Here is a 24,583-nt window from a genome sequence, read left to right as displayed (position 1 = left end):
TTACTATTCTTGAGGCCTTACTGTTGCTGTCAAGCCTTTGTTTGGCTATTGAAAATTTTATTGCTGCTGGTAATTGTACTGCTGTAGTTGGGATTCATCTTCAGAGTTCAACACCTTTGTTTGGATTCCTATTCTGTTATTATTCTGCTCTTAGGTATGTACAATCCAACTAAAAATTACTTTTCAAATATAATCTGAGAAATTGGGTATTGTGTTCCATATTTGTGTTTGTTCACTTAGAATCGGCATGTTCTGGTTGTTTAAATTGTTTGGATTCCTTATTGTTTTGTGATATTGATTATGTGTTAAAAAAGGGGATAGAATGTCCATTGATATCTGTTCACATAATTATTTCATTATTAGAGATTATACCATGTTTAAATAATAGTCTATGTTGTGAGTCGATTTTAAGAGTAGTATGCTTTCAAATTCAACCGCTATTTGGACATATCTATTTCTGAAAGAGTCCGACTCTTTGTGCACTTGAATGAGCGTAGTAATTATGAGGTTTAACTTTTCCGTTTTTGAAGGCAGTGTGTTGGAAATTGTGGAGTATAATGTATTATGTCGTTTCATCTCAAAGTAGCTTGTTAAAATATTAGTTTTAAGTTTTTGAGAATAATCTGTTGCATGTGATTCAAATGGGTTCAATTGTAAAACAGTCATGAAATAATTTTGGCCTCAAGTTGGACCAAGCTTTAATGTTTCATGTGTACAGCAATTAATTCTAATAAAAATAAGATTTTTGTTACTAATTAATTAACTCATTCTTTTTAGTAATTAATTTAAATGCTAGACAATTAGTAGCCGCGCTTTAACTTCACGGACTCGCTTGCGTAGCGTGATGTTTAATATTCAATTGATTCAAACAATCTCATATCATATCCATTAGCTTTAATTAATTACTAAATTAGTTAATCCCTTAATATAAATCGCGGATTCGTTTGCGTGGCGCGATAGTTGACATTTAACAAATTCCAAAATCAATTTATTCGAATCTAGTAATTTCAAAAGTAAATTCGGTCGCACGTTTGCCTGCGTGGTGTGGTTAGGATAATTTAATATTATTTTAAAATTTTCTTTAATAATTTTAATAATTAAAAGCGGATAGATAAAGCACGAAAACCAATAAATTACAGTTTTATCCAAAATTAATTCAAGCCAAATGTAGTCAATAAAGCGATCGTGCTAGAACCACGGGACTCGGAGAATGCCTTACACCTTCTCCCCGGTCAACAGAATTCCTTACCCGGACTTTGTTTTCGCATACCAATAATAATAGAGTCAAACATTCCTTTGACTAGGGATTCAAATAAAAGGTGACTTGGAACACCCAAAAACTCAATTCCAAGTGGCGACTCTGTAAATAAAATAGTCCCTACTCAAGTTTGTCACTTTAATTGAAGAAACTCTTCAACCCATCATCCACAATCATATAACTCATTATATCATTTGGGGGTATAAAAGGGGTGTGACAATCCTCTATTTGTATTTTTCAGAATCCAAAATCTTTGTCATTGAACTTTTCAATCTTAACCTTCCCATCTTCCGATGCCATTTTTCACAAAAAAATTATGTGAATAGTGTCTGTGAATAGTAACGATGATCAATAGTGCCACACTATTCTTGTGAATAGTACCTGTACCGGTACCGTACTTTTCTACCAGAATTACATTGTCTGTGCTATGATACCAGTTGTTGGGAAACGTGTCAGGCTAATAGAAGGAAAAAATATTTGAAAGAGAGAAGCAATAAATTGCACAAGACAAGACAAGACATGATTTACGTGGTTCGGCAATTTTGCCTACTCCATGGCCACACAAAGAATAACTCTTTATTAATTGAAAAGAGAAAGAAGAAGTTGAGAGATGATTTGCAAATGAAAATGCATACTCCTTTTATAGGCATTTGAATGCCCTACTGAGGTAAGCGCTTATATCATACGAATGCCGATGTATTCGCATACATCATAATTTCATCTCTTTTTTTATTTTTCTTTTATCCATTTTTCTTTCTTTCACATACAATAACAAGTTTGCTACCATCACTAAAAAAGTTATTTTCTTAAATTTAAAATTATAAAGGGGCATGATATACAAATAACACGATGACTAATTTAGTAGCACTTTTTGTTAACACCATTATCCTTAACAAGAAATATTTTTAATCAGTGGACTACTTGAGCAGCAGCTTTATTCTTTGGCGGTCCATCAATCAAATATGGGGCAACATATTGCTGCATTTCTTGAATATCCATTCCAAGGTGAATTCCTGGTAACTTTATGAACTTCACTTTTCCAGCTTTATCCAATGTTTGTAATCCAAACGTATCCTCTAGATAAAGATTAGTCTGCCAAAAAAAAAAAAATATTATTACTCCTAAAATATACTAACAGGATTATTGATTTTAAGAAGTACAAATAGGAAAATAGTATTACCTGTTGCGGTGGCAAAATTTGAGAGTAGGTTCCATCTTGATAAAAGCCAAACCAAGAACTTTCTTTTGGGTTTATCACATTATCATTTTCAAACTGTAAAGATATTCAAAATAAAAAGGGGATTATTTAGTAAATACATACTTGAATTAATAAATATAGGTGGAGATAAAATAAAAAAGAATAGTAAAATGTACCATGATAAGTACAAGGTTCTTCAAGCTGGTGAAACGCTGCTTATAAATGGGATTAGTTGCATTAGGAATTTCATTATTAAGCTTTGGTAGATACCTACAACCTTTCAAATATCCAGCAATATCCTGAGAAAAAGAAAAAGGAGAACCAATGTAAAGAAAATGTTAAATTATAATCCGTTTCCACTTTAAGAGTATTTACGAATATAATCAAAGAAATAATTAAGCAAGAATTACTCACATTTGGAAGCTTGGTATAGCCACTAGGAGCATAATGAGCCTAAGATTTGCAGATGAAAAACTCGAATAATCACTTGAAAAAATTGAAAGGAAAGTAAAAGAATATGAAAAGAGATTTTAAAGAGAGTATACTTGAACATAATCGGAGTATATTCCAACACCACCAGCTCCAGCACACCAAGGGCCACCCTATTAATTAATTAAAGAACATAAGTTATTTTACACTTCGTAATTGTATACACCAACAATATAAATAATTTATATACTATTGACGTAGTTTAACTTGTGATAACATGTTAATTGTATACTCGTTTCATTCTGTTGCGCTGTTATTTTTTACTATTTGATCTTCTATGTTCTTTGTTGTTGGTCCATTGCAGTCAAATTTTCGCATTACTGGGTTTGTTTTTACATTATAAATGCAAATAAACTCTATTATTATTATTATTATTATTATTATCATTATTATTATTATTTTTATTATTGTTATTGTTGTTATTATATTACTACGACTTGGATGGATATAGAATTACATACAGTGCAGGCAGCAACACCAGCATTAGGTCCACCTATTGAGATAAAATTCTTGACCTGTGGCACAATTAAGTTCCAAAAAAAAAAAACGATTAAACGTAAATAATGAACATAAAGAGAAAAACTATTGTTAAAATATAATTGTGATAAAATTCTCACCGGGGGTGCTCCATCACAGAACTCTATAAGTCCTCTAGCTACCATATTTCCCTGAAAAACACATTTTCCATAAATAAAATATTGATTGCCGCACAATTATGTGTCGTGATTTTTAAAAATAATTGTCTCAAATAATTTATCATTTTAGAAGCTCAAGACAAAATTGATTATATTTTTTTCTATTTTACCTTTAATAGTAATTGTTCTAGAATATGGAGATAACACATAAATAGAATAAATATTTAATGAATATAGATTATATCTTAAGACAAAAATAAGGGTAAAATAATCTAATATTTCTCTTAATTAATATTTTTTTAAGGAACGTGTAAAAGAAAAATACGATAAATAATTTTAGACTTAGGGAGTAATAAGAAGACAAAAAGGAAAAAGTAAGGGAGACGCATTTATTATTATAATGAATATTTACCTGTGAGAGACCAACTAAGTTGTAACCTTGTTGAAGTTCATTCATTCCCTTCACCTATAATTTAATTTCAGACATTGTCAATAGGTTTTCAATTTTTTATATTTTTAGTTCTAAAAAGTATAGTTGAAAAGAGAAACAAAAAGAATAATCTAGTGATGTCTCATTACCTTTTCACAAGCAATTTGAACCTACAAAGTACAGCATGGGCAAAAAGAAAGGCACGGATTACAATTCATGAAAAGCACAAGAATTTTATGCAATTAATTCTATCGAAATAATGAGAAACAATAAGAATTACTACTACTTTATTTCAACTGTACCTGATTGTCTAGAGGCATGCTAGAAGAATCATACGCTCCATTTCCAATTTCTCTACCCCCCCCCCCCCCAAAAAAAAGTCCAGACATTAATAAACAATAACAATAATAGACTTTAAATTATTACACTGGTGTAAAACTGTTTTACACAATTAGATTAAAATTACCTATAACATTATGTAATTTTCCATAATAGTATGCCTAATTTGATAACTTCAAAGATAAAGTAAATAACATGATCTAATTAGAGGCGGATGTAGAGTAGAATCTATGATTTCATCTGAACCCATAAGTTTCGATACAGAGTATATATTAACTTATGAAAAGACCAAAAAGTTTAACCTGTTACGTATACAACATTATTAGGGGTAATTTGGATTAAAAAAATGGGTACCTTGCTAACTTGCTACCTTCATGTAGTATGTTAGCAAGATTCATTCATATATATACACAAATACACCTATTAAAATTTATATATACACCTATTAAAAATATTATAAATATTGGAGAGATAAATTATTATTTTTAGCTATGAATTTCCAAAAACATTTAATGATTCCTCACCGTAAAGTTGTAATACGTAATTCTGATGTGTAGTTTTAAAAAATGTAAATCTTAGTTTAATTCTAGCTTTTACAAAATAAGAAATTAATATGAAGAACAAGCAAATTAATCGGGTCAATTGGTTTTTTGGCCTTTTACAAACTTGTTTTTAGTTTTATGATCCTACCTTTTTTTACACATGTGATATTTACTTTTACACGTAAGAGATCTTTCTTTTACACGTAAGAAATTTAAAAAATATATTTTTTTAAATTCAACATTGTAAAAGGCCTTGTTGGCCTAAAAATCTCTCTCTCTCTCTCTCTCTCTCTCTCTCTCTCTCTCTCTCTCTCTCTCTCTCTCTCTCTCTCTCTCTCTCTCTCTCTCTCTCTCTCTCTCTCTCTCTCTATATATATATATATATATATATATATATATATATATATATATATATATATATATATATATATATATATATATATATATATATTTAGAAAAGTAAAAAAAAAAACATGATGTACAAGCAGTATCCGTTAGATCTGGACAAGAGGCTGAGTTGTGACGTATAAAATGTACTTCCTGCATCGTTGCACGACTGTCCAATCCCTGCCATGGTCATAATTAATTTCCATTTCCATAGGAAAATAAATTATTTAAATGAAATATTGCTAATACACAGCATATAAAAATTAAAGATTACCATGCAATAATATGAAAGGAGTAGAAAACGAAAGACATATGGAACTGAAGATAGAGATTGTGAAGAGAATGAAAGTTTCTGAACATAAATAAGCCATCGATTTAGCTTCTTCTCTTTCTTTAGTCTTTTTTCTCTTTTTCTCTAAATATAAGCTGCTTTCTCTTTGTTTTATAGCTTTTGTAAAGAAGAAATGGAGGGATTTACAGAATTCTCAGCTTTAGTAAGTTGGATATATACTACCACTTTTGGAGCAATCAGTATGGGGACAAATTTTTAAATTATTTCCTTTATTCGTCCTCTTTCTAAATATTTTTCCACTTTTGTTGGATTAGTTTGATTTGGCTATTCTGGATATCCAATTAGTGCTTTGATTTTTTTGCCTTATAATGTCTTATTAAGGGTATCCTTTGTCATAACGTCCATTTTCTGCCAAATAAAGAAAAATAATTAAAATGAGTACCAAAAAGCCATATATAGGTACAAATTAATTGGTTATTTCTCATTTTTACGCCATTCAATAAGAAAGGTTTGGTCTATTTTCATACTTCTTCAAGTAGCAAAATTTTAACTTAAAACGGAATGATTAGAACTATTTCATTTCTAGCTAAATACATCACTTTTTTATAATCTTAGCAAATGGAAAGCAACATTTCAGTATACAATCGCAAGTGTAACTGAGAGTCCTATTATATCTAACTAGGCCACTTCAATTCCATCTTTTTCACTATATAATATTTATAAAAAGATTTAACAATTTTTTTTCTGCTGATGCATGTCAATATATCATGAAAATTATAATTCTCTCTCAAGTAGCAAACATTTCGGGTAGTAAAATTAATCATTTTATTTTTTCCAAATACAATGTTGTTCAAACATGCCGAGAATTGATTTTCTTGAGTCGAGAGTCTTTCGAAAACAGTCTCCCTAATTCCGCAAGGTAGGGATAAGGTCTGTATTTATTTTACCCTCCCAGGGGCGGATCCACCCCTTTATATACTATATATACATCTTAAGATATATATATATATATATATATATATATATATATATATATATATATATATTTATTTATTTCTTAAACTAGGTTAAATATCTGTTTCTGCCACCCGCAGTCATAAGCTAAACAAAGGTTCCATGGTTGATAGACCTTTTTGAAAGTTTTTTTTTTGTGTAAAATTCAAGTTGGAATTTATCTTGAACCTTGTCCGACTTCCCCTTTTCTTTGTGTTTTTTATGTCCTTTTGTCTCAGTCATTTCCCTTTTCGGCTGCTTCACAATTTTCTATTTGTCGTTTATTATTTTTTATATTTTTTTTTTCTCTATTCTATTATTTTATATATGGTCTCTAGCAAGAACACCAAAAAAAGAGACTCCAAAACTTGAAAATTATATAAAATAAGCATTTCTCTTAATCTTACATTTATGAGTTTTCTTCTTTCAAATCCGAAAAACCTGTCTCTTAATGGGAATTTTGGATTGAGATCAATTTTTTTCATCTTTTTTATTATATCATAATTTTATTTTGTTTATTATATGGTTCTTAAATATAATTTAAATCTCTTTACTATTAAATTATGATGAAAATTCGTAAACATTGCTTAAAAATATGAGATTTTTGATTTTGATTTTTGGGAACTTGTAGTTTATTTAATTTTATATTTATAGGGAATAATTTATCTATTGAAGATATTTTTTTTTTTAAGTTTCTTATTCTGATCGATGTAATTCTCTTATTGAATATGTTATCTTACTTGTGTAAATTTATTTTTAGTATAAAAAAAAGATGTAATTTCCTAGTGAAAATGTTGATTTTACTTGTGTTGTTATAATAAAGGTGTTATTCCTTATTCAAAATACTAATTACGTTTGTTTTTTGATATTTGAGATGTAATTTTTATATTTGCAAATAAAAAATACCTATTATGTTGACCTGAATAAACTCAAAAAAACTGAATAAACGTTCCTAACAAATTTCATATTAGTCATTACAAGGTATACATTAAAGAAAATTATGGTACCCGCTACCCTCAAATTCTAGATCCGCCTCTGAGTCCCTCTCCAGAACCCACAACGTGGAAATATATTGAGTATGTTGTTGTTGTTGTTGTTGTTGTTGTTCAAGCACAAATATTTGTTTAAATTTATTTATTTTAAAAATGGCTACTTTACTTATGTGCAAGATTCTACTTCGAGCAAAGAACCTTTGCTCCTCTATTGTTCACGTCCCCACTTCCACCAGAAAAAGAAATTAATTAAAAAATTAGTCAAAGTGAACTTTTACACAATATTTGTAACGGCTATCAGCAGTCGATTCCTCATAACTAATTAAGATTTCGTAGCTCAATATATGATGTATGATTTTCTAAAGAAGTTCAATTTTATAATGAATATAATTTAATATATATCTTCTTAATTATGAGCGTAATCCCTGCGTAAAAGTAATCATCTTAATTCCTAATACCGACGTATCAAAGATCTAAGAGATTGGCCAGATTGAGTTGTATTAGTTTTTGATATTGGAATCTTTTATCGGACGTTAGAAAGATTTTCGAAATTGTTAAAATTAAAGTTGTCAATGAGCAAACAAGACTTCGTTGAATAAATGTGACATGGTATAATTTTTAAAGAGAAAATGACATTGTATAATCTCTCTCAAAATAATAGTCGAAAAAATATTATATACAAAAAATATACAAATTTTATACAGTTTTGAGGCTACCGGATGTAAATAATTTCGGCCTCGGGCTAAATGCAATCTTTGCCCTAATTTAAATGGGTATGTAAAACTGTTTATCAGTTGTATACCAAATTTCATTATAGATCTCCTTGATATGTTCACACTGCCAATACCAAAAAAAGAAATACAGCAGAAGTAGTTTAGGTATGTACCTTTATCTACCTGTCTATTTAGCAGTCATTTTCATCTTGCTTTCTTTGGTTTGAAATGGTTCTTGTTAATTGACTCTGTTTTAGCAAATCTTACCATCTTATAATACATTTTTGGAACTCTAGTTAGGGCACTATATCGATAAACGATTTATCTTATATACTAATTCTAGTAATAATGGCTAGATATCTTTTGTTACCTTGAAAGTGACCTAGTGTAAAATTACATTATCAACGTATAAAAGATAAACCCGTCATTAACACCTTTTACTTAAGTATAACTGTATCAACATGCAAGGGCATAGAAGAAACACCTTCCCTTGTCTAACAAAAGGGGGTGGGAGGAAAACAAACTCACACAAAAGTAACAAAGGCAACACAGTTGCTAGTAATGCTATCTGATATTAGTAGTATATCACATACATGTACATACAAGATAACATAAAGCTTACAATCAAAGCCATGTTATATTTCAATGTAGTTGTATATCGTGTAATCATCCAACAATCAAACAACCAAATGAAGGGTTAAGGGACTGATTCATCTATGGCCAAACCAAGTAGATCGGCGAAGAAGCTCTTGACAGGTGCAGGCCAATTATAAGAAGAGGAACCTTCAAATGTAAAAATGGTTGATAACTCGTCTTGCAAATCATTCGTTGCCACAGTTTCCACAATTGAAGAGCTCCCGTCGGTTGATGCATTCTCTGCTAAGTATGGAACAACATGCTTTCTCATATCACTGGAAGAAATTTGAAGGTGATTCCCAGCTACTTTTACATATTTCACTTTTCCAGCATTGTCCAAGGTTTTCAAACCAATCCAATCCTCAGCGTAGAGCTGAGTCTGCCAAAAGATAAGGCAATAATCTCAATAGGGTAAAATTCAGATGCAAAAGTAGAAAACAAAATTTTCTTTTCAAAAATTGTCTTTGCTTAGTTTTTGCTGGCCTGAAACTGAAGTTCAAAATCAAAGCCGTGCATAATACATTCAGGTTGAGTCAAGATTAACTAGATCTTAAACTTGGCTTGATTCAACTCCACCTAATTGCCCTGAACCCAATCCCATGTAACTTTTTGTGGCTTTTACTTAGCCATGAAACATCTTGGTGGCAATTGTGGACGGCAATTAATTGCCCTCTTGTTTTGGCATTAATGATAAGTAGAAAAGAAAAGGTAGCAAATATGACCTCTACATAGTAAGTTTCTTTCTGCCTATTTATAGTCCGTTCAGAAACACCACAATACATCCTATCTGAATCTCAATGGTTACAGATGCAATCCAACAAATTAGTACATGCAAGCAAAGTTAAATTATGGTATATGCAGTATCCTGGGTACTTTGAAGGATAACAAAGGAAAAGAAAAGGATGAGGGAGAACAACGGCATGAAGAAATTGATCATTGGGCGAAAGAGTGGTCTTGGTTTGGCAAAGGGGGAGAGCAGGTGATAGCAGTGTTGTAAATAGCGCTCGCCTCAGCGCTAATAGCGTGAGGTGAGGCGATACGAGCTGCCATCGCTATTTTACGGTGTGGCGTAGCGTTTTCAAAGAGGCGAGCGCCTCTGCCTCTGTAGCGTCGCTTTTTTGCAAAAAAGAAAAGAAGAAGGCAGCAACAGAGATCTGTTAAAACAAAAAATTAGGGCTCGCGATTTCTTTACTCTTTCTCCTTCAAGTCGACAGCAGACCTACAGCAGACGAGCGATTTCCTTTCTCCTTCAAGTTTCTTCATCAGGTATGCTTCTTTTCATCTCTTTTCTTCTTCTGCTTTCTTCTTTCTTCGAGTTTCTGTTGTGCGACTCTGTCCAACTTTTTTCTTTCTTCTTTTCTTCTTTCTTTTTGTTTTGGGCTCTGTTTTTTAATCGCTGCTGCTACAACATAACAGAGTCTGTGCTGCTCTGTTTTTTCTTCCTTTTTCTTCTTTCTTTTTGTTTTGGGCTCTGTTTTTTATCGCTGCTGCTGCAACAGGTTTTTTCTTCCTTTTTGTTCTTCTTTTTTTTTTTGGCTCTGTTTTTTAATCACTGTTGCTGCACTAAACAGAACAGTATGAGAAAAGCTCTGTTTTTTCTTCAGTTGAGAGAGCTTCTTCAGTACTTCTTCTCTTCTTTCTTTTTTCTGCTCTGTTTTTTGTTTTTCAATTTTTCACAGCTTCACTTTGGATTTTTTTATTTTTGAATTGATATATTTATTAATATATTATTGCTATTGAGTTTTTAGTTACATATATAATATTTTATTATAAATTGTCGCTTCACATCAAAAAGGCAAGCGCCTCTCGCCTCAGTGAAGCGGGCCCTCGTCGCTATTTGTCGCCGCACGCTATCCAAAACAATGGGTGATAGAGTATTTATGTCGAGACTTGAGGGAATGGCAAGAAGCAAGGTAGTGAAGGTGTAGTGCACAAGTAGAGATGTTGCCATCATCTGAATATTTAAAACCAATCCATCTATTTTCTTTGATTTAGGTGTATGTGGGTGCGATCTTACTATTTTTCTCTGAAGCATGTCAAAATACAGCCAAAACAGAACTAATGAAAAACCATTTGCCGACAAGGAAAATATGGTATTGTCTTTTCCCAAAACCAAGTATATTGACATTTTAATTTGCAGAGCAGAAATGCAGTGCACCAATGTGGGTTCATCTTAGGTATCATACATATGCAAAAGAAATATTGAGAGGGTGTTTCTTGTTTACTGTAACAGTCACTGTAACAGTCACTGTAACAGCAGTAAATAATAATATAAATTGGACAATTCTCTTAACCAAAAATTTGTCAGCATACCTTCTGTGGTGGCAAAATAGGTTCAAAGACCCCATCTGGATAATATCCAAACCAAGAGGTCTCCCTTGGTATCAGAACAGTGTCATGTTCAAACTGTGAATAAGAAAGAAAAAAAAAACACGGGAAAGAAGAGTGTGATGTCACCACTGCGGTCATTTGACACAAACTGAAACAAAGAAACAAAAAGAGAATGCAACTGCAGGATTGACAAACCATGATAAGGACAAGATTCTCCAAGCTGCTGAACCGTTTCTTATAGGTGGAATTTCTGTGACTAGGGATTTCATTGTTGAGCTTTGGGAGAAAATGACAGGCTTTCATGTACCCAGCAATATTCTGTGGAGAGACAGATACAAGTTAAGCTTCCAAAACTGAAAGATTGGTAACTAAATTTTGCTTCGCCACACCCCGCCAGAACAAAACAACTCATTCAGGAGAAAACAATCGTTGGAACTTCCAAACTTCCAAAAGAAGGAAAAGGAGATTAAATTTACTTTTGAGACACCATAGTTTTCATGACGCGGAACTTTACATTTTCATGGCACTCACAACCATCACCTTCTTTTAGCATTTTTTTCAACATCCAACTGCACTATACTTTGATTTCAAATTCAGAAGAAAAAATACATCTTAAATAAAATGGAGATTACAAAATAAAGCAAATAAGAAATAGTTAACGATTGGATCTAAAATTCCTTCCCCTTGTTTTTGCTTCATCAATCATACACACAAGGTACAACCAAGATCATAGAAAATGCATGGGAATCTTATCTATCCTCTTTCTCCTTCTGACAAAGGCACATACCAAGATCCTACCTTCCCCGTGTCCCCATTTCAGTCCTATCCTATCCAATCCAACCACAATGGATGCAGTCAACTCCTCTCTATTCTTCCAAGAACTTACATGCCACCACTTTTTAGTGCCATAAGACTTTTTGCGAATTTAAAATTTGAGTTTACGTAGTCCAGTCCCATCAAAATGCAGAGAAGATCCAAAGTTGTGAAATTGATTTTACATTCCATTCCCACCAATATGCAGAGAAGCAAGTTGTGAAGCCAATAAAAATTGTCACAGGATTGTTTGCACAGCACATTAGGACATTATGTAATGCGAAATGCAATAATATGCCACTTACATTTGGAAGCTTGAGATACCCACTAGGGGCCAAGTGAGCCTGCAATTTAAAAATTATCATTCCAATGAAGCATGCCAAACTTCCCTTTGTAAATAAAACAGAATCAGAACTTCGTAATACCTGGACAAATGCAGAGTATATCTCTGACTTTATTAGACTATCAGCAATAATGCAAAAAATGCCAGACTGCAAATGAATATGAGATTAAGAACAATGCGAAAGCAAGCCAAGGAGTACTTACAAGATTCGGTGATAAAAAATTGATAAGTCAATGCCAGCAACAGTAAGAAGAATCCTTACGTAAACCAGCTATCAGAAACTACCAAGAAAATGTGTCTTATAGAAGGATAAATAGCAGATAATGGTATAAAACTTACACCACAGAGAGGAACTGAAGCAGTGCCAGCATGAGGTCCGCCTAAGGAAATAAAATTCTTAACCTGTCATGGGAACAAGCACAAATGCTTATTATTGAAATTTCTCGAGTACAGCAAAGTGCAAACATAAGGCCTAGACAGATGACAACTTAACATGTGGAATCAATAATGTAAAGAAAATCCACGTGAAACACTAAGAACTTCAATGATTTCTTTCCTGGACTTCTCTATTTTCCTTCTTTGGAGAACTGAAAAGTTAAAGATTTCTCCGTTCACTATAAATAATGCAGATTACAAGGTTGGGAAGCAGCACGTTTTAACCCGTCATCCTTTTAGGCAGGCAATACAATATATCACTTTGTTCCTCCAATTACTGTAAAGAGGGAGATAAAGTACTTCTTTTCCTCGTCATCTTTTTTGTTTTTCTTCATTTTTCATTTGCATTCCCATCACACTAATTAGGGAATATTGTCTTTTCTTCAAAAACTACAGATTGATGAGTATTGCAGGAAAGACTGGGTGTATTTTTGCAAAGAAAAAGAAAGAGGAAGCGCTCTTGTTCTTGTTGCGCGGACCCCACAATAAAGAAAGATGGAAGACAAGAAGCTCAGTAGCAAGGCCGTTTCATAGTCACCACTTATCTGTCGTTTCAAGCTTCCAAAACAAGCAGAAAAACACGTTGTCGGTTAAGCAGCGACTCCGATCAATATATGTGATACAGTGATAGACTATTCTCCAGAAGCACAAATACTAATGAAGCTCGTCAGCCGTCAGGTAAAGACCTAAAAATTATTTCCGCTGCTGATGGTAAGCCCTCAAATTCGGAAGAATGATCTCTGCTGATGGTGAAGAGTATTGCATTAACACATAGGCTGTCGTTTTAAGGGAATGAGGACAAGGTGAAGAGATATAATTCTGACAATCCACCAACAACCTTGCTAGGACTGGAAATTAGAAACTGGAACTGGAGAACTGACATTCTGTAGGAGATAAAGAAAAAGAACGTTGAGCATAAGATTTTTATTATATTTGACAAGTGAGCCCAAAGAGTCTTCATTCCCACAGTAATCTTCTAGTTTCAATGTTCCATTGTCCTAGTGAATAATGGGAGAGCTCACTGCAAATAAGATAATTGTAACCAGTCCCAGACTGATCTATAGAGCGGCCAATCATAGTTTACACGGAACGACTAGACTATGAAAGATCTGATTTGACTTAAGCAAATAAAATCAGAAGTCAATCGGAATTACATGCAGAAAGCCAAAAGGCTGCTATAAGCTTTTTTCCTACCTGTGGTCCTCCCTCACAAAATTCAACAACAGCTCGGCCTATTAGATTACCCTGCATCATAAGCAGGTGAGCAGTGAATATGCAGTCCATGCAACCTCAAACCAATTCAATCCAAAACATTACATCACAAAATAAGTGTATACTTTCCAAGCGAATAATATTGTTGTGATATCATGTGTCTTGCATAACCCAAACAATATTAGTTTTGGATGTTTGGTATGAGTTAGGCCAGTTCGGTCATTGCAGACTTAGTTCAAGGATCATACTGGTCACCAACAGATTATATGGATTAAACAAATCCAAGTGGAATTAGTTAAGGATCATATTGACACACAAATATGATACTAAGTGATGGAAAGTACACTCATAAAAGTAGTATGCAAATTTAGAAGATCTAGTTTCTTGAAATAACCTGGGAGAGACCAACTATGTTGTAACCATCTTGGAGTTCTTTCATTTCCTTCACCTGTACTCAAAAATTTGTTTCACCAGTGAGTAAAACAAACACGGGAGATTATTCACAATAAAATCCACTAAGTGACAGAGCTCCATCACCTTGCTACACACTACATCAGCCTGCACACGAAAAAGAACAGATCAGAACTAGGTTCTCAAGATTTCATTGCCCAAGACGACTAGCATTTAAATTATAATGCAATGTCATTACCTGATCCTCTAAAGTCATAAACCAAGAGTCCCATGATCCATTTCCGATTTCCCTACGAGGGGAAAGTTCAAAGAGAGTGCAATTACTAAACAATATAAGTTACATAACTATATGTGGAGAACAAAACGCTGATGATTTTGTAGGACTTGGACCATAGAACAGAATCATATAAGCTAAGACTGTACGGAAAGAGATTGGATTCAGCAAGTACAATTCAAAATGCAAAATCCTGAACCCCAACCATACTAATTGGTAAACTCTCTATTGACAGATAACAAGTCATGGTGACATAATACCTTTTTTTCAGGCATATTTTAACTATTGCTTCAAGGACAAACAAAACAATTCCTACTAATGATCTTGAAAACAAATACATAAAAAAGAGGAGACATCAGAAGTCTTGTTTTCTTTCTTTTTCTTCTGGTGTGCGGAGGCCGGAAGAGGGGGGGGGGAGCGCTTGAGATGTCTTTGAGGCAACTTTCTAATCCACTTTGCTGATTATCATGCAGCTTTATTCATGCATCAATCTTTTTCAATAAGTGAAGGTTAAGGTATCACTTGAGCATGATTTCAAAGAACTACCATTCTCCACAATTGACTCCAACTCTGATACAGAAGCATAAACTCTTTCTGTTTCAGAATAATAATGGATAGCTCAAGGTGATGAATGTTAGTCTATTACGAGCTAGCACAAGGCACAACTTGTGATAAATAGAGTGCACATTCAACATTTTTCCTCGAATTAATTATATAAGTTGCTTCTCTAAGCTAGTAGCTTATGAAAAAGCTTATTCAAATAATCAAAAGAACATAGTAATCAATAATCATTATCAAAATACTGAAGCTATAGCAAACATACACTAAGACAACTAACTAAAGCCTCACCAGAAGCAATAACATTACTTCAAGAAAAGGAAAAGGAACTACAACTAATATGAAACTCTTCCCATGTGGGACAGAAAAGGACACCACTCTATTATCTATACAAGGTTTACAGTTGTTAAGAATTCAAATTCATTTAACTATTCAAAGTTTAATTTGATGCGATATTTTCTCTATGAATTTGCAATCATTATATTTTAGTATTTTCTTCCACTACTACTAACATAATACATAAGTCAAATTAACACTTCAAACTTCTAGTCAATCAAACAAAACACCTATTATTTCAGAAGTGATAAAGAAGCAGTGTTAGCAGAAATGTGGCCAAATATAAGATTATCCTCCGTCCGAATCTATAAGACCCTCTTTCCATTTTGGAATGTCCCAAAATATTTGACACCATTTGATTAATAACATTACTCTATACAAACTCCACCACTTTCAAGAATTCAAAATTCATTTAACTAATCAAATTTTATACTTTGATATTACCTTTTCTTTAGAAAAATAACTTTTCAACCATTATCCTAGTATTGTTTTTCCACTAAGATTAATATAATACATAAGTCAAATAAACATATTTTACAAAGAGATATTACCTTTTTTTATGAAGTCAAATAACATCTTAAGCTTCATGACACTTTAATATAAAAGAGACAAGTTTTATACGGATGAATAGTATTTTAATTAGAACAGATAAAGATTAAGAAAGCAGTTTTGCAGTCTTATACAAAGTAATAGCAGAAATTTGCGACACGCCAAATAAGATAAATATATCATACGGTCATACTAAGTACAGCTCCTAAAAACTATTTCAGATAAATACAAAAAGAAAGATAGGAAATATTACAAGCAATATCCTTCAGATTTGGACCATTCACTTAGCTCCTCTGTGAAACGTTTCACTCCATTGTGTGAACACTGATCTCCAATTCCTACAACCACCAACTCTTATGATTAGTTATTAATCCACACAAAACCAACAATTAATCAAATATTTATATGAAAATAGTAATATTAACAGTAAAAAAAAAGTTGAGGAACAAGAATAATTAATACCATGGAGTACAATAAAGGGGACAGAGGATGATATTGGAACCCCAACAACAAGAACCAATATAAGGAAGAACCAAGATTTGAACCCCATCAAAATATTTTCTTGAAAAAAAAGAATCTTTTTCTGGGTCAATATTTCTTTTCTTTTTTTTGAATTATTTTTCCACAGTGTCGTCCTCTCCGGGAACTTTTGAAGGAGAGTGGAAGTTGTGTAGGTGGAGTCAGTATATGAACTGAACTGAAAAACAAAGCAATAAATGAGAAACGGTGGTTAAATTTTAGAGCAACCAATCACAATCCAATCCAAGAATCAGTCATCAGGGCATGTGGGTCATTTGTCCTTTTCCATTCTTTCTTCATTCTCAATAATTACTGTAGAGTGGACTATAAATATTTTTTTTGTTGTATTTTTTTAAAATATGGGTTGTTTTTTTTCCTCTAGGAATTAAGATATAGTAGGAGTATTCTCCTTAACTATCTCCTGTGGCTGAAATTTGCAATCTTGGTGCTTAAGTTATGTTATTTCATATTGGCACGTTACTATTCAACTCTCAACTTGTTAAATATAAAAAACTTAGTTTTCTTTCAAACCCAATACAACATAATACAAACTCGATATTTGGGTTATAACTAATAGCAAAATAAAGAATTTCATTATAGACGTGCAAAAAATTTTTAGCCCGCAAGGAGCTCCAACTTAGGAGGAATCGATATTAAGTTTTCGGCCCACATGAGAAATCACTCGTCTAACCAACTCAGTTAACCCTGCGGACGACATTCAGAATTTGTACATTTGACCTATATATACGGTCAGATCACTTTTTGTCTACCAGTTACGCCTGATGCGTATGATCTATGAATTATAAGTCTATTAAATAACAATAATAATGAAAAAAATTATGAGTTACAACTCTATATTATACTATTATTTAGACGTAGATTCAAATCTCACTAATGATCCTCGTCTCTTCTTATGTCTCAAATGAACAAATTAAAGACCAAAGCTAGTGCTGAAAAAAAGGGAAATTTTAGCACAAACTCAATGAAGAATATTTTGAGGGAGTATGGAGTAAGATTGGTAGGTATGGCTGACAACTTGACTGTCAAGAATGGTAGTATGGGAAAGTAGTTGAGATCAATAGAAGTTAAATATCTGATGTATATATGACCATACTTACTACATTCTCTACGATTGGTTTTGTGAAAAGTAAAATCAAACAAATATGAGAGAGAAAGGAACTATTTTCCATGATCTCAATTTTCCATAAATGTGTTAAAGCAGACATTTTTCTCGAATTAAACAACTCCTAACTAAACAAACGAATTTCCTTCTTTCTTTCTTTCTCAGTTTAATTGCACGTGTTGTCCTAACAAATTATCTTACATCGTTGATAGATATTAGTTAAACTTTTTAAAAATACAGTTAGCAAATAGTTGTATTTATTTGTATGGAATACTTACACACTCGTATCAATCCGTATTACGTACTGATAGTTGAGTTCTATAACATACTACTACTCTATGCTAAACAAGTTTATGGGCTAATATTGTCAATAACCGTAATTAACTGAAACAAGAAATTAATGGAAGTGCCAAGCACAAAATAGTGTCGTGTACAAATTTTAAGTCATGCAGACAAGACTTCCCTGAAAATAGAAACAAATATAGGTAAACATATTATATATCTCTCTATCTTCTTCAAAGTTCAAATTTGGCTTTCTAAATAATTACTTATATGCATTGGTGATTGTTTTCTGTATTCCTTTCTCATTTGTGTTTTGTTTTTTGGAACCTTTTCTTGAAGATAATCCACATCTCTCAAGTTTCCTTCTTTTTTTTTTTTAAATTCTGGAATTTCAAACACCCTTTTCGCCAATTTTCTTAGTTTCTTTGATCCCGAGTTATCGTATTTTAGAACAAAAAGAAATGAATTTCAAACACCCTAGATTCTTTTGAGCTTCGTTACTCAAGCAAGATGCTAATTAAAGCTAAGCCTGATATTTTAGTATCCTAATGGTGCTTTGCTGGCTTAATTAGACAACGCAAGATACTAAACTTTAACATATATATTGGTTTTTGGTAATAACTGTGAAATATTACCATTACTTACAAATAATACCCCTAAAGAGCACCGGAGTTACTACAACCTCTGAACTTGAGGTGTAATTAATCTCTTCCAGCCTCAAAAACCAAAACGACTACTTACAAAATCTTTGCAGTAAAAAAACTATACCTACGTGCTCTTTTGGAGCTCTTACTAAGAGTTCTATCCTTTCCTGAAGTTCCTTTTGTATTTGTGTGATCATAGCCTCTATATTTACAGTTGTCGCCTTAAAATGTTTCCAGTCTCTAGCTTTCCATATATGATATATCTCAGCTCCAAGAATTGCTGCTGCTATCTCTTTTTTGAATTGCCTCCAATGTCTTCTTTTGATCCACCGTATTGATTGCAGCACTTCTTTCCCTTGTATCTTGACGCCTGACCATGTTTCCATCTTGTCCCTCAGCTCTGTCGTCCATCCACATTCATAGAACAAATGTCTGTTTCTTCCTGCAAATCATCACATAATTCACACATTGTGTAGTCCAATTGCATCTGCAATCTGTCAACCTTTCCTTCGTTAGTAATCTTTTCTGACTTGCTAACCACCAAAGGAACCTGTGTCTAGGCAGCATCAATGAGCTCCATACCAGATCTGCCTCCTTTCATCTCTGTACAGTAATGCTTGATAGCTACTTGACACCAAGTCTTCTCCATTAGGTGTCAACCAATATCTACCACTATGGTACTAATGAGTCATCTCTGCTTTAAGGAAATTTAATTTTCTCCAATACCAACTGCTATCTTGGGGTGGTTTGTGACTCCAGGAATCTTGAATATCTTTTATATATAAGCCATGCACCCATGTAATCATGGCCAGCTGCCATATCAGTTTGCCCACTAAGGCCACATTCCACTTAGCACAGTTTTTAATATTCAAACCTCCATACTTCTTTGGGACACAGACTTTACCCAAGAGACTAGAGCAATCTTCCCCCCATCCTCCTTACTCCCCCATATGTAATCTCTACATTGTTTATCAACTTCCTTTAGAACATTTTGTGGAAGTATGAAAACTGCTCCCCAAAAGTTGTATAGAGAGAATAATATTGCAGTAATGATCTGTAATCTCCCTGCAAAAAATAATGCTCTTAAGTAGCCAGTTTTTATCCTACTTGTGATCTTTTCAACCAGTTGGTAACGCTCCATTTTGCTCCACTTCTTTGAGGGCAGTGGCAATCCCAAGTATCTTATAAGCAAAGATCCTAGGGAGAACCCTGTTATATCAAGTAGCTGCTTCTTTAGTTCCTCATCTACACCTGCCACAAATAGGTTTGACTTGTCCATATTTGCCTCCAGTCCAGTTACCTCACTAAAATGTTGAAGTGCTTCCCCACTTCAGTCACTGACTTAATGTCTCCTTTACAGAAAATCAAAATCATTAAATCATCAGCAAATATCACATGAGTCAGTTTGGTCTTTTTGCACATTGGATGAAACTTGAAATCTGGTAAACTACTCATACTCTTTAGTATTCTTGTCAGATACTCCATGACCAACACAAATAACAATAGGGACATGGGATCCTCTTGTCTTAGACCTCTGTTTCCCTCAAAATATTCATACCCTACTTCATTCACCTTGACAGAAAATCTTGTGGAAGATATATAAGTCATTACGAGCTGGATAAATGTAGCTAGCAAGAAATCCAAATCCATTCAAAGCCTCTTCTATAAATCTCATCTTATCATATCATATGTCTTTCTTAGATATATCTTCATAAGGCACCTAGGTGTAGTGTATAAGCAAATCATGGCATATCAACACATTGTGCACCAAAGATCTTTCCTCCACAAATGCAACCTGATTTTCTGCCACAATAGCTTTGATTACTACACTTAATCTTTTACAAATCATCTTGGATATGCATTTTGTATACGGTCGAAATAGATTTCGGTCTCCGTACGTTTGATCGAGTTCGAATGGTAAGCGATCGAAGTGAGAGCTCGAGACGAGTTCCGAGGATAGTGCATACAAGCCTCGAGCTCCAAGACCGATCGAGGAATCGATTTGGTATCATTGTCAACCCATGACCAAATCGAACCGAAAGGCAAAGAGAAGGTTGTCGGAAATGCACAGACCGATTAACACTCATCCTGAATGTCGAACTCGAACTCAAGGCCGAGGGCTCGAACCAATACCGAGCTCGAGCCAGTATCAAGCTCGAGCCAATATCGAGCTCGAGCCAGTATCGAGCTCGCAGACATGAGCCGTTGCAATCGCACTAGGGAAGAGAATCTTGGCAGGAATTGAGGAAGGGACAATTCATCATGGGTTCTCCACTATATACTTTTTATTGTAAATAAAGTAAGATCCCTCTACTATAAATGGGAGAATCCTTGTAAACACGGTGGGACATTGGTATGAAAAGACTACTTCTGTTTATTGAATAATAAATCCATTAAGCTTGTTTTTTACTCAACATACTCATTCTTCTAGTTCAATAATTTATATCTCATTTCTATAGCCAAGAATCCAAACATTTCCACTACTGCATACGATTTATGTTACGCTATATCGCATATCCTTAGAACTACTTATAAATTCAACTATATCCGAATTTTCGGGTAAACAGTTTGGCATCCACCGTGGGGCTAAGGATAACAGTGGTTGTTTGATACAAATCTGCAATATGCACCAGTTTACAACTCCTAATCAGCAATGGCAAACCCTCGATTCATGGTTTTACCTATCGACCACGAAGCCGGCCTTCAGGATGAAACCAACAACTTGATACCCAGGGTCGGAAGGTCACTTAACGATGTCACCGAAGCTTGAGTCGAAGTACTTGAAATCCGAGTCGAAGTACTACTAGATGTCAATTTACAAGTGGCTCTAGAGGCGAACCAATGTTCCGATCCGGAAAAAAGCATTCAGGGCGGTACTCGATCCGTAGATCGAGACGCCCATAACGTGGAGGAGATCAAAGTGAGCTTATGGATGATCTTCGAGATGTTACAAGCCCAGCAAATAGCGATAGCTCAGTTACAAAGCCAAGCTCAGGTACAAAGCAGGCTGAAGCCCGATTCGCTTCGTGAAATCACCCACGGAACGGAGCCAGTCATAGTGAAGTCAAACGAGCAAGAATCGGGGACTACTCCCGAAATTACCAAATTGCTCGAGGAACTCACAAAACGAGTCGAAGCCAACGATAACAAAGTAAAAATATATAATTCCAGGGTCGATCAGATCCCGAGAGCTCCACCAATGATAAAAGGGCTGGAATCGAAGAAATTCATCCAAAAGCCTTTTCCCTCGAGTGCAGCCCCAAAACTAATCCCCAAACAATTCTATATGCCCGAAATTCCTAAATATAACGGTACAACCGATCCCAACAAACACGTCACCTATTACACGTGTGCCATCAAGGGTAACGATTTGGAAGACGACGAGATCGAATCCGTGTTATTAAAGAAATTCGGAGAGACCCTCTCGAAGGGAGCGATGATTTGGTATCATAATTTACCCCCAAATTCCATCGATTCTTTTGCTATGTTAGCGGATTCATTTGTAAAAGCACATGTTGGTGCCATAAAGGTTGCAACAAGGAAATCAGACCTCTTTAAAGTAAAGCAAAGCGGTAATGAAATGCTAAGGTAGTTCGTGTCCCGATTTCAAATGGAACGCATGGAATTGCCACCGGTTACAGACGACTGGGCCGTCCAAGCTTTCACCCAAGGGTTGAACGAGCAAAGTTCAATAGCATCACGTTGTCTGAAACAAAATTTGATCGAGTATCCAGTAATGACTTGGGCGGATGTACACAACCGATATCAGTCAAAATTCAAGGTTGAAGACGACCAGTTGGGAGCTCCTTCCGGATCCATGCACCAGAACAAGGAAGCTATTAAAAACTAAAGGGATATCGACAGAGAACGAAGGTCGAATAGAGACCGATATCAACCGTACGTCGCAGATCGAATGAACAATGGCTCAGCGTACAATTCCGCTCGGAACAATCGAATGAGTGATCGAGGACAAAATTCTTGGGGGCTTATGAGCAAGAGTGGATTCAATAAATATGTCGATCTTATAGAGGCACCTCAGCTATCGGAGTACAATTTCAGCGTCGACGCATCGGGCATTGTATCAGCGATCGGAAGAATCAAAGATATTAGGTGGACCAGACCCATTCAAACAGGCCCTTCCCGAAGAAACCCGAATTCAATGTGTAAGTATCATGGCACGCATGATCACAGGACCAAGGATCGTAGACAATTAAGAGAAGAGGTAGCCCGCCTATTCGATGAGGGCCACCTTCGAGAGTTCCTCAGCGATCGAGCCAGGAATCACTTCAGAGAAAGGGACGCCAGCAAAAAGGATTAATAAGAGGAACCTTTGCATATCATTCATATGATCATCGGTAGGGTCGATACTCCACAGGGACCCATGCTCAAGTACGGCAAGATACCGGCCACAAGGGAAAAACGAATGACGCTCTGTAATTTCTTATCATTCGGAATTGAAGAAGCCAAGGGCATCTCTCAACCTCACAACGACGCTCTGGTAATTTCTATCCTATTAAATAAAGCTCAAGGTAAGCATGTTTTAGTGGATCCAGGTAGCTCTGCGAATATCATCCGATCTTGGGTAGTGGAGCAACTCGGTTTGTAGAATCAAGTCGTGCCCGCAGCTCGGGTCTTGAACGGTTTCAATATGGCCAGTGAAACGACTAAAGGGGAGATTACTCTACCAATGAATGTAGTTGGAACCATCCAAAATACCAAATTCCACGTAATCAAAGGGGATATGAGGTACAACGCCCTACTCGGAAGACCTTGGATCCACAATATGAAGGCAGTGCCTTCTACCCTCCACCAAGTAATGAAATTTCTTACTTCGGACGGCATGAAAACATTATACGGGGAGCAACATACTGCTAAGGAAATGTTTGCGGTCAATGAGGTAACACTGATACCAACGCTATCGGTCTCGAAAAGATCAAACACTAAAGATAGACGAGAAACCAAAAACTACCAGTCTCGACCGAACAGGTAGAACAAGAAATAGAGGATGATGAGGAAGAGTTTCTGACACCTCGAGCTTTTGTCATCCCCGAAGACTCCGATGCCACCAAATGTACGATCGAAGAACTGGAGCAGGTTATATTAATCAAATATCTACCCGAGAAAAATGTATACCTAGGAACGGGATTGACCCCCGAACACAGGGAAAAACTCATTCAATTTCTTATTGATAACATAGACTGTTTTGCTTGGCCCCATTTAGACATGGCAGGGATCCCACTGTCAATAACAACGCACCAGCTGATCTTGGACCCTAGGTTCAAACCGGTGAAGCAAAAAAGAAGACCTCAGTCTGAGGTAAAACACGCATTTGTAAAGGATGAGGTAACTAAACTTCTCAAAATAGGATCAATTCGGGAGGTAAAATATCCTGAGTGGTTAGCCAACGTAGTTGTAGTCCCTAAAGAGGGGAACAAACTTAGAATGTGCATAGATTATAAAGATCTAAACAAAGCATGCCCCAAAGATTCTTTTCCACTGCCTAGCATCGATCGCATGATCAATGCCACAGCCGGCAACGATATCCTTACTTTTATCGATGCCTACTCCGGGTACAATAAAATTTGAATGAACCCGAAGGACCAGGAAAAGACTTCATTTATCACCAAGTACGAAACCTATTGCTATAATGTAATGCTATTCGGGCTAAAAAATGCATGAGCTACTTACCAATGCCTAGTGAATAAAATATTCGAAGAACAAATAGGTAAGTCGATGGAATTTTACATTGATGACATGCTAGTTAAGTCCCTACGCGCAGAGGACCATTTGACTCATTTGCAGGAAATGTTCAAGATCTTAAGGAAGTATAACATGAAGCTCAACCCCGA

The 24,583-nt window shown here is 34.7% G+C and overlaps 2 protein-coding genes across 2 annotated transcripts; both read right to left on the bottom strand.

Annotated features, from left to right (window-relative positions):
• Positions 1-1,937: 1,937 nt before the first annotated feature.
• LOC107761169 (uncharacterized) lies at positions 1,938-5,738 on the bottom strand. Its single transcript, XM_075246425.1, has 12 exons — positions 5,553-5,738; positions 5,374-5,458; positions 4,313-4,364; positions 4,160-4,180; positions 3,993-4,046; positions 3,563-3,613; positions 3,407-3,460; positions 3,002-3,058; positions 2,871-2,909; positions 2,633-2,755; positions 2,439-2,531; positions 1,938-2,350 (listed from the first exon to the last, which is right to left on the bottom strand). The coding sequence occupies exons 1-12, from the start codon at positions 5,647-5,649 to the stop codon at positions 2,168-2,170; spliced, it is 909 nt and encodes a 302-aa protein (XP_075102526.1). The 5' UTR covers positions 5,650-5,738; the 3' UTR covers positions 1,938-2,167.
• A 3,082-nt stretch (positions 5,739-8,820) lies between these two features.
• Positions 8,821-17,047, bottom strand: LOC107761172 (uncharacterized). Its single transcript, XM_016579355.2, has 12 exons — positions 16,629-17,047; positions 16,420-16,504; positions 14,688-14,739; positions 14,576-14,596; positions 14,433-14,486; positions 14,021-14,071; positions 12,731-12,793; positions 12,474-12,539; positions 12,354-12,392; positions 11,431-11,553; positions 11,218-11,310; positions 8,821-9,283 (listed from the first exon to the last, which is right to left on the bottom strand). Exons 1-12 carry the CDS (start codon positions 16,714-16,716, stop codon positions 8,966-8,968), a joined length of 1,053 nt encoding a protein of 350 aa, XP_016434841.1. The 5' UTR covers positions 16,717-17,047; the 3' UTR covers positions 8,821-8,965.
• Positions 17,048-24,583: the final 7,536 nt, after the last annotated feature.

The sequence above is a fragment of the Nicotiana tabacum genome, chromosome 23 (genome assembly GCF_000715075.1).
Source record: "Nicotiana tabacum cultivar K326 chromosome 23, ASM71507v2, whole genome shotgun sequence".
In the NCBI taxonomy this organism is placed as follows: Eukaryota; Viridiplantae; Streptophyta; class Magnoliopsida; order Solanales; family Solanaceae; genus Nicotiana; species Nicotiana tabacum.
This window is presented reverse-complemented; position numbering and strand designations above follow the sequence as displayed.

What these genes read in the sequence shown, in the direction of transcription:
- LOC107761172 (XM_016579355.2), bottom strand. Translation starts at nt 16,716, where the DNA reads ATGGGGTTCAAATCTTGGTTCTTCCTTATATTGGTTCTTGTTGTTGGG. An exon ending in CCCCTTTATTGTACTCCATG is followed by an intron (nt 16,505 to 16,628) that starts GTATTAATTATT and finishes TGGTGGTTGTAG; the next exon opens with GAATTGGAGATCAGTGTTCA. An exon ending in CTATTTTGCCACCACAGAAG is followed by an intron (nt 9,284 to 11,217) that starts GTATGCTGACAA and finishes ATCTTTTGGCAG; the next exon opens with ACTCAGCTCTACGCTGAGGA.
- LOC107761169 (XM_075246425.1), bottom strand. Translation starts at nt 5,649, where the DNA reads ATGGCTTATTTATGTTCAGAAACTTTCATTCTCTTCACAATCTCTATC. An exon ending in TCCTTTCATATTATTGCATG is followed by an intron (nt 5,459 to 5,552) that starts GTAATCTTTAAT and finishes TGACCATGGCAG; the next exon opens with GGATTGGACAGTCGTGCAAC. An exon ending in GCATGCCTCTAGACAATCAG is followed by an intron (nt 4,181 to 4,312) that starts GTACAGTTGAAA and finishes TGTACTTTGTAG; the next exon opens with GTTCAAATTGCTTGTGAAAA.